This window comes from Athene cunicularia (genome assembly GCF_003259725.1).
Source record: "Athene cunicularia isolate RWA chromosome 1 unlocalized genomic scaffold, athCun1 chr1_part1, whole genome shotgun sequence".
Taxonomy (NCBI): Eukaryota; Metazoa; Chordata; class Aves; order Strigiformes; family Strigidae; genus Athene; species Athene cunicularia.
In genome coordinates this window covers 55691590-55702593 of record NW_020799091.1, presented here as the reverse complement: position 1 = coordinate 55702593, position 11004 = coordinate 55691590, and the positions used below count along the sequence as shown (strand labels likewise).

The 11004-nt window shown below is 36.2% G+C and overlaps 1 protein-coding gene across 1 annotated transcript in view; it reads right to left on the bottom strand.

Annotated features, from left to right (window-relative positions):
- The window catches only part of IPO5 (importin 5), a 41561-nt gene extending 31061 nt beyond the window's left edge, over window positions 1-10500 (bottom strand). Inside the window, exons 1-5 of the mRNA XM_026848018.1 lie at window positions 10414-10500; window positions 4541-4733; window positions 3952-4054; window positions 3613-3709; window positions 2358-2462 (exon numbers count right to left, since the gene is read on the bottom strand). Coding sequence (XP_026703819.1) covers window positions 2358-2462; window positions 3613-3709; window positions 3952-4054; window positions 4541-4733; window positions 10414-10500 — 585 coding nt within the window. The remainder of the gene's footprint in view (window positions 1-2357; window positions 2463-3612; window positions 3710-3951; window positions 4055-4540; window positions 4734-10413) is intronic.
- Window positions 10501-11004: the final 504 nt, after the last annotated feature.

Genomic DNA, 11004 nt, shown 5'->3' with positions numbered 1-11004 from the left:
AAGATGTAGGAAAAAGGAAAAAAAAATTTTTTTTTTAAATCAAGCTTTTTGCAAGTATCTTTCCTACCCAATAGCTACATTCTGAAAAGTAATTTAAAACTTACTTTTAGCTGATCAAGTTGATACTCTAGTACCAAAACTGCACACAGTTATTCAATGGTGTTAAAACTCTTCAAGTAGGACACAAAACCCCAAATAGCCACAGAAAAAACAGTCTTTAAATATAATTTGGGGGTTTTGAAAGGAATTTGCCTTAGCAATGTATCTGATGTCTTCCTAACGTAGAAACATTCTTTAAAAGTGAACACTTAGGTGGTTTTTAATACTTAAGTCTAGAATCCAACAGTTTTGATAATTCCACTCAACAACTCACACTTTTAACATAGAAGCAGCATCTTCTAGTATCAGAAGTGTTCTGGAAAAAGTCTGTCTTGGTTAAGGCCTTTTGGACTAATAGCTATCACAATAATTAGCACTCATCCTCTGATTCTAGCACAGGGTAATGTAATATTTACTGCTAGTTTCTGTAAAACTGTATATTTTATACTCCTTGCAACTTTGACACTTCTTTAAAGCAAGACTAGGTTTCTGAAGAAAGAAGTTCAAAAGTGTACAATGAGCCCTAAAAGCCTGAGGCGCTTTTCTGTAGTACTGAACACTTAACAACCACAGAAGTCAGTTGAAGGTCCAAGCTGCTTTTACCTCCACTGAAGGATAAATCTCTTGGATAGAAGTTTCAACTATTAGTTCTGAAAGTTCAACTTCCAGCATAACCATTATAGATACTGTACTTAGAAAGACTGAACTACTAAGTCAGAATTTTATTTTTAGCTTTTTTACCATGCCAATATTTCAACAAAATGAACTTTAACAGCAACAAAAAAAGCATCCAACTGTCACCAAAGGTCACTCACCACTATTCTAACACATCACATCTCCTATTTATAAACTCAGATCTTCATAGCCATCTTGTGTTACTGCAGCCAGAAAATCTAGTCCTTCTCACAATAAGTACTTTACAAAGATAGATTTCAAAACATAGTTCTGTGCTTTATATTTGCAATATAAAGCTTGAAAATGCAAACCAAGTACATGTGTTTTCACAGCCTAAAATAGTAGCATTGAAACTTATATCACAAAATGGGCTATTAGTCTGAAGTTTAAAAACAGCATACTATTTAATTACCAAACATCAAGACAAATGGCATGCCCACCCCAAATCCTGCCTCACTCCCACTCATGCAGTACTCAGCAGACACGATCCTCTGAGCCAGTTACAATCTTTGAACAATACAATTGTTATTGTCAGAGTCACAGACAGGGACTAACCACCCGATAGTGACCTCAATATCAAAATACTCATCTTGTATACACTAGAACCCATTTTCAAGTTCGGTTGATTTTAAAAAATTTTCTCTCAGTTTCCATTTAAGATCAAGCAGAACTCCATTGGTTGCAGAAGACAGTAAATTTGGCACAATTTTTCTTCAGTTTGCCACAAAGCAGACACAGACAAGGTTTATAGCTTACACTATCAACAGGAACCCGCTGTACTGACTGCAGCAAGAAGTCAGTATTTAACCTAAATTTTGCCTAATTTAAAATTGCCAAGAGTGCACTACCACCACCACCACAGGTACTTAGTTATTTCCACTTTTTCTTGATATAGAAAGGGAACTGAAATGTGAAATTTTTGTCCTTCAGAGCTCAAACCATTTTTGTCTCTGGTTTGGTTTACAACAGGCTTCCGTCCAAAAGTAAAGTCTCTTCTATTAGAATTCCAACTTTTGCTCAAATTCAACCATCCTAAGAGAGATCTAGCCCAGACTCAGAGATTAAATGAAGTTTAAAAATTAATTTTTTGTTTGCAAGTTTCTAATTTATCAAACAATAAAGATCATTTATCCAGACTGTTGTTCCTACTCTGAGAATCTTTGTTCAGAATAATTCCTAACTTTCCTCTAAACTGGAGATACAGGATATCATAGGTCAATGAATTTCCCAATTACTGATTACTTGAAATCTCAGAATAGCCCATTATTTCAATATCATGGTTAATTTAAAACCCGTATGATACCTCACAAAGAATTTTACCTCACTTATCTAGGTAACACTGTATAAATTAATCAGCATTGAACTATTTTCTTTAAAACCCTAGCAATTACCTTGTGTTTACAAAATTCCTTATCAGTTTCCACTGTATTTTGCTGGTGACTGATGTCACGCTAAAATGTAGTTAATCTAAGTGTCAGCAAAAACTCCTATGTTACACAAATTTGCAGACCAATAATTTATGTTTGGATACAGTCAATACAGGAAGTAATGGCACATTAAGTGTTACTTGTGTGGTTTCTTACCTGCAAGATTCCAGGTAGCAAGTCTGCAAAATGTTTAAGAAGGGGAAGATTGTGCTCATTAGCAAGCACAAATGCAGCTGCAGCTCTAGCAGATAGAGTCTTGATCTAGAAAGACAGGCAGGATTGGAGAAAAAAAGCATGAAGAAATGGTAACAAAACATGTTTTTGTTTTCTATTAAAATGAGGCCTATTATGAGACTACATTTTGTATTATCATCTCCCTTTTACATTTTCCTAATAGATACAGCAATTAGTTTTTAACGTGGGATTTTAAATCTCACTTCAAATTAAAGCAATAATGAAGTTCTTCAACATCTATGTCCTCCATGATACAAAAAAAGTTTATCATATTACAAGGTGGCAAGTATTCCCTAGTTTTGTTTTAGCTTGTTTTTTGTTTTGGTGTTCTGGGTTTGTTTTTTATTTTTAATGAAAGAAAAAAGAAAAACACTATTGTTTTCAACTTCCATCCCAATTTCAAATGTGCATGCAAGCGTCAAAGTCCCATTTTTCAAAAAGTGTGATCTCAGTGTTTAAAACATGCTTTTTTAAAGGCATGACTTGTGGTACTTTAGAAAATGTTACTCAGTTGACTTTCAAAGGTCAGAAAAAGTAATCCATGGGGGAGCAGCAAACTGAACCCATATACCACAGCAGGGTTTCCTATCCTTGCCCAGCATTTTTTCACAAGAGAAATATTTTCAAAGTACAATTCTCTGCACAAATCAATAAATGTGAAGCCTTCCAGAAAAACAAGGCTTGCTAACATGCCCTTAAACAAAGCATGCACAAACAGTTCAAGGAGCTGTCGTGTATGCAGTTTTGAGACATACTGTGTACAGATATTATGTGTAGAGATACTATGTATCGATACTGTTAAACACAAGGGCCAGAAAGGGAGCTTAGCAAGGAGTTTCTAACCCTCAGGATGCTGGCTAAAAGCCCTGGCTCTGCTTTGGGCCACTACAACAAGGTTTCTCCAAGCATAACTACTAAGCAAGAGTTTGGACCTAAGCCATGCAAATATGCCAGTCAGCTTTAGGACCATGAAAGGGTTCGACCCTTTTGTTTACAGTACGCACCGTCAAAACTCCAAGTGTACATCAGTAATACACAAGTAACGTGTTTTAATCAGTTTTAAGTAATGCAGTTCTCTGGTTGGAATCTACAGTTCAGCCTTTACGTTTGAGACTACTACACTAAGTTTCTATTCTCAGGACTTAATAATTTTAAAAAAAGAACATAAAAGTCTTACTGATGGATGCTCTTGATCTTGCATACACTGAACCAGCATTCTCTTAATGACCTCCAAATAGTGTTGCTGCTGATTCCCAAAAATCCCAGGAAAATTCCTAAGGTTGAGAAAGACCAAAACATTAATAAGAATTCACACAGTTAAACCTTAACTGTTATTTCACATTTATCCATTGTTTAAGCTACACTGTACATGTAAGAGTTAAGTAAATCGCCATACAACAGAATAAATGAAATATATATGATTGCCTGTTAATTAAGTTCTGAGAATTTTCCCTTACATTTTTTATAGACATGATTTGGCTAAACTGCAAAAACACAGCAAAGTCTGAAAGCTTACCAGAAAATATGTAGAGCAGCCTCACGCAGTCCCACATTCTGAGAGCTGACAGAATCAAATAAGAATTTCAGAACTTCTGGCCACTGGTTGTTACCATCTTCATCTAGATTAAACACAACAAAGTTTTCGGATAAGCAAACTTAAGAGTGGTTAGATTTCATTTGTGCAGGGCAACCAGTCATGACTACTAAACTGAAGATGTGTCCAAGTTGCAGTGTAAAATATGGCTGAAGTGTCAATTCTAAAGGCACTCTGGAACACAAGATGATCAATATTTACTGCTGCATAACAGCACTCGAAAAAGAAACTGATGCAGATGTTCAGCATAACATTCATGAGAATTTAAACAAAATTGGATTTCTAAAACTTAATACTGTATCATTTAAACTCAAGCAATTTAAAAAGCAGAGTTAAAGAATCTTATTTTTATCTGATTAAGAATAATGCAAATAAATACTAAGTTTTGTTTTAAACCATGAAATCAGTCAGTATATCATGTGCAAATGCCTACACAAGAGAACAAGAGATAAAAATACAACTACTATCAATACATAAACATTTTACTACAGTATCAGCTTATATAAAGTACCTATTAAGTTCCTGGCCAATTCAGCAACGATGTCACAGATTTTTTTCCTCATACTGGACTGTGTTTCCAACTGAATAATCAACAGCAATCCACTTTTGATAGAGGTCTGATCATCAGGTGAAAGAGCTGGATAAACTTCTTCAAAAGCAGAAGACAAAAGTCGTCGTAAAAGGACAGCTGCCATTTGTCTAGCCTATTGAGTAAGAAAGTATGTATGTTAAAGTGTTTCGTTATGATATTCATGTTCTTATGAAGAAAGATAACTGACATTACACTTCTGAATGATCAGTTCTCACTGTGTAGACTTGGTGAATGGAATACCTCTCAAGCAACAGATGACAATTCCGATAGTAAGTAAAAACATAGCAAAGTAACACCAGTTTACAACTATGTTTCTGATAATTACAGCTCTTCAAAGAGATAATAATGAAATCCACTAAGTATTCAGTTTTTTTCTAGAGCTGAACCTTGGACATATTTTGTGGCAAGTTAAAGACTTAGCTGCATTACTGAAAGATGTTTAAAGCATGTCTTCTTTCTATTTTAAACAGCCTGCCGAGATAATTATAATCCAGACAGGGTTTTTTGGATTAACAAGTGACTTAATGGGACAACTTTGTCAGACAATTAATCTGTAAACCCTCCTTCTCTAACAACCAAACGCCACCCTGAAGATTCAGGAACCCAGAATTAGATTTTGGCAAATAAAACTCCACTCTGAACAAAAAATAACCCCAAAGCCTTCAGCTTTTCACAGACCTAGGATGAAATGTTTTTCTTTAAATTTGAATTTGAGCATAGGAACCTCAATACCACCTGTTACAATCTTCTATGCTTCCTGCTTGCATACAGTAATTCTACAACAGGATCATTTACATATCTGTATTTATTTACAATTATACAAGAACTAGAAGCAAAAAATATGGCCGAGTAATTCAAAATTAATAGAACAACACATGCAGTAAAGGCAAAAAGACACATGAAGCACTCTGAATAACTTACTAAATAGGATGTTCACTAACCAGTGTTTCTGGAAGGACAAACAGTAATTAAAAAACACCCCCCAAACTTCTAAATTTTAACATGTATAACAAAAGCTTAAACATGTTGAATCCCCACAAAAAACAATCCAATGCAACGTGTACTCAGTTTCTTTTCCTAAGATATTATTATATAACATGTACTTGAATGATAAATAGTTTCACTTGTAACAGCCTTTGGAATTCAAGAACATTCAATAAGCAGCAGAACTAATGACATCCAATTTCCAAAAGATCTCTCAACTACACTGCGCAACCTATAGGTGAGAAACGCAAGCTGCTGCGAAGTCTCAACTTCTAATGTACCTGTAAAAATCAGCTATTGTTAGAACGTCACCCAAAATACTACTCCTGTTATGTTCTGCAGTCTCTAGGCACACCATGCCTTTTCACAATCTACCCATCTCTCTTCTATACAGCTAAACAGTAGCGTACACAAAATCTCTATACTTGCACAAAGAAAGGACTAGAATTGGACCTTACTTCAGAACATTCCTTATCTCCTCTCCTTAACAGTTCTAGTGTGGACCAAAGCTACCACGTATGCAGGATTAGCAGATCTTCCCTAGTAGATCTAAGGAAGACAGCAGGTGCCCACCTGTGCTGTAAGCCAAGGCTCTCCAGCAATAAGTCACCACACAGGGAGTATGAGTGAGGAAGGAGAAAGACTCTTTCTTTGCTGCCTCTGGGAATCCCACTAGCAATGTGTCCAACAACTTTAATGGCACCACAACATAATGGTATCTTTCCTTCTCCCATCCAATATTGTTAAAGATTAAATTTCTCCTCCTTAGTATGGTGAACTTATATAGGATAAGCCTTGACTAGGCAGCAAGTTTGCTGGGACTAAACAAGGCACACACCAATGCAATGTCTTCCCTCACTCAGGGCATCATGTTTCCGTGCATATTCTCTAACATCTGATAATGACTGAACTCACATTATATTAATTCCTTTCCTGAAGTAATAATAGGTGGCCAGATAGGGAAGAGAGCTTGTTTTCATAAAGCACATAGTTTCAAAGATAAGAACTTCTACTTCTGAAGAATTTAAAATAGAAGATTAACAAACACAGACAGACTGCAAAGTAAGAACACCAGTAACAAGCCATACAGAAAGACTCAAGATCAGCACTACATGATTTAGTGCCTGTTTATTGTTACTTGCTTAAAAAAAAAATATCCCAAAGTCCCTAAAGCAAATTCAAATGTTTGAAGGAGTAACAAAGAAGCAATTGACTTCTAATAATAAATGGCATATTTTCCTCAGCAGATATCCACCTATGTACGAAAATTACCATTGTCAATTTAATTATGACCAACATGGCTGGATTAATGGTAGCTCTGGGGCTGTTTCTTATGCTTTAAGGAAGGAAGTATGTATTTTTCACACATCCCAAATACTCTTTTATATTTAAGTATTACAAAACATGTACATAAACAAGCATTTTAAAATCTTGCAACTTAGCAGCTATAGCTTTTAATGAGAACAGGAGCAATATAAAGTGTACCTCCCCAAAGAAAAACCTCCATCTACCAATGAAATATAAAACAAGCAGATTTCTCTCCTAGCATTGGATTCTTCTCCATGTCTAAATTACTGAGATGCTCACATACAATTAGAATTTCAAAGGTATTAACATAAAAAGCCATCACAATACTCAGATTTCAATATACTGCTTCTTATGAATAGCATTTACAGAGCTTTAAAAATGTTCTAGGAGTTTACAGATGATGGAACCAAGGCACAAGAAGAACACGAACTTGCTCCTCAAGGAGAAAAACATGCATGGATGGAAGCAATTAATATTTAGGACATGGTCCAAAGATGGACTTGCACAATCTCCTTCAGGAACCCAGCCCCATGTGGAATTAAAAGCGTGCAGTGCCTAAGGTCTGCATACAACTCAAAGGCAGATGTGGTGCATCAGAAGTCCATGGGCTGCCTTCCTTCCCCTCCAAATGCTGAACAGGAAGCTCTCCAGAGAAGTAGTTTTCAGACTAAGAAATGTAACCCCTTCATTCGACAATATGGAGAGGGGGAAGGAAAAGGTCAGAGCCCTCAAAGAGGGCTGTTAGTACAGCAGAAACAGTTTTACACAGCATTTGTTACTGTATTTCTCAGGGCTTGAAATTAGTCACTGTAAATTAGGACACGATTGACAACTGCCAGTCAGGAGTTAACCAGGAAGAACACAAATGCAGGAGAAAATGCAGAGCTTCTGTTCCTCTCCAAGAGGTGGTAAATCAAAACTGCAATGGAACAGCCTCTAACAGCTGAGACACATCCTGAGGAAAAAAAATCATCAGATAAACTGTGAAAACATACCACTTTCTGTTCAAACCTTTAAAATGCAGTTTCATAGGAAGAAGTAGAGTCCTAACTTCATAGCAGTGAGACTACATGTTCAGGAAGTTGGGAGACCTGGGTTCAAGCCCCTCCTCAACCTGAGGTGTACAAATTCACATTATCATCTGGCATAGAAGTGTTCTATCAGCTAAGTCAGACTCTTCTCTCCACTTCCGTGAACAGTGTTACTCTGTTATCGGGAAAGTATGAAATGAGAACAGAGGGAAAAGGTGATTATTTCCACAGTTTAGGCATTTGGTTAGGAGAAAACCTGTTAAACAGTTTTTTAAAGAGTTATTTCTGATCTAGCTTAATTTTTTTTTCCATGCCAAATGCATGGGGTCCTGGAAGCAGGACCTGAATCCCTGTTTCTCCATTCAAATGCCCAAACTACTAGGTTGCGGCATCAGGATTCCCCCAAACACTGTCCAAATAGTCCTATGAATCTTGTATTCTCTACAGCACAGCAGCACAGCTCCTGAAAACAGGATGGAGTATTTTCTTCGGCCTAGTTTTCCTGGGAGGAGGTAAACCAATACAGAGGCTTCAGGATGAAGAGGGATCTAAACCTAGCTTTCCCATAGCCTGGGAAAGGCATCCTTAAAGTTCTAAGGCTTCCTCCAGCAGCCTGTATTCAGCGATGCCAGTACATTCAACATGCTCAGAAGACACGCATCAGGCCCAAAGCCCTATCTGCACCATCCTGTCGAACACGTGGTTCTATGTAAAACCTATGCAGGCACAAAATGCCTAGCTGTTGATACCAGCACCATACTGAACACGCACAAAATGCTTTCCTGCATGTTTATATGCAATGTTTAGATCAAGCATGGGGATGATTTCATTTAGGCTCTAATTAGGCTACTATGTATTTGGATTTTCAGGGAAGATAAGTTGTTCTCAAGTTTTATTAACCAGAATTTTTGAGTTCAGCACCTAACATCTACTTAAGTTATGAGCTAACATTTAAACCTGTCTTTGATTTATCCATTGGTAGAGTTAAACGTCAAGTTATTCTACAAATGTTAACCTCTGATGTCTTTGGTAAGAGTAACTTCTACAGGTGTAAAGTTTCTTTGCACTTGAGTAAGTTGGAAGCCAAGTCATTGGCAAGATTTTGAATAAATTTCAGACTGGGCTATTTCCTTAGCTGATGTAAAGGGAATAAAATCAATATATACAAGCAGCAAGTATTTATTTACGCAAGCATGACTCTGTAGCCGTCAACTCAAGACTTCTCAAATGTATGCAAAACAAGCATGTGCAATGCAGCTATGACTTCTAGGGCACAGTATTATCCAACTATTCTGATCATTTTCTATGATGCTGTTCTGATAAAGGGGCAGAGGTAGATCCTATTTTTCATGGCAATTTTAAATACAGGAGAGACTGCTCTACATCTTTCTATCATTTGAAACATCTCAGAGAGTCAGGAGAGAAAACTACATAGCTCTTATGCAACCACTTGCTAGAATAATATTGAAGGATTCTGTCAGAATACTGCCTTCTAAGTAGATAAGCATCGGTATTAGTAAGCTGATACTTACTGAGCATTAAAAAGCACAAATAGCATCTATCTCTAAATCAAATACAATCTACCAGGAAAGATCATTATCCAGAAAGAAACTGCACACTTATACTTATTATAATATTGTTCAGAAATTCTACATGCTACATCTTTCCATTGTTCAGTGAAACTCTAGATTTGAAAAAAATAAGTCAAACATTTTTACTTTTAAGTGACTCTGAAGTTTGTAGTATCTTGAAAGCTTAGTAGTTCCTTACTCTGCATATTCAAGTGAATAATAGTTTTACCAGTACTATACCTGATTGCTAAAGCATGTGAGCCTTTACAAAACTAAAGAATAACTAACAGGCACACTTATTGTATGCCCACAGAAAAATTTTATATAATGCTTAGACTGCTCTCCATTCATTCTGTAACACTGCTAGATGACTTAATGAGCATATCCTCTACAAATAGGACAAAATACAAAAGCCATCTGCATAAAACATGCAAAAGAAATGCTACCTTATCTCCCCCCAATTCCGATTTGAGAAACATGTGAAGTTTCAGATGATACATAAGTTTAACACATTTAGGCACAGGACCCCAAAACAGAAAGCATTTCTCAGCTGTAACTTGAAGGAACATCACAGTAACAGTCATCTATTAGTTACACATTTTAAGGAAAGAATCCATTCATTAAGCAAAAGACACAACCAGAAAACAATGGAGATATAAACAGTCACTTATGAAAGACTACTTTTGAAACTAAATATCCTACATGAAAAAGTCTAAGCCAGCGAACTTGACACAAGCAAACTAGATGAGTGGTCCCTCTACAAATGTGCGGTAAATTAAGATTATTCAGTTAATACACAACTTGTTCATTTATCCCAAAATGACTAGCACCGATTTCCTCCCCCCTTCTCCAAGTTCCCTTGAAAAATCTGAAGAATTCAAAGATTACTAAGACGTACCTCCTCAGCAGCAGCAGTATTCCTGATTGCTTGTAGAAGGAACGTGATCTTAGATTGGCCTGGAATATTCTCATACGTCTCCTGCATAAAAAGTGATGTGGTTTAGTGTAAACAATTACTAGAAAGCATGTGTTAAGCATTAATATGAACTGACTTTCCTTTTAAAACAACATCAGTATCCTCCAGTTAATAGAAAATAACAGAAAAAAAAAAAAACCATGTCAAAATAAAAATTTCTGACTTATTTTAAAATCATGAGTAAAGTCTTAGTTACAATAAGACCTGCTGTATTGGAATGACCTACATATGCATTACTGGCCACTTATGAGTTAAGAAATACAACATAAACAGAACACATATCCTCCTATACATACAACATATATGGAACATGTATCCTCCTGGGAATCCATCATAGCTTGCATCACATCAAAGCATTAAGAACTCTGGAAGCCTGATCAACAATATAATAACTGACAAATGCATAGTCCAAAAACTTGTTCAGTTCTTTTTCTGAACCTTTTTGAAGCCTTTACAATGTCACATTGCAGTCACACATCTCAACTACACATTCTGAATATGAACTTTTCATTT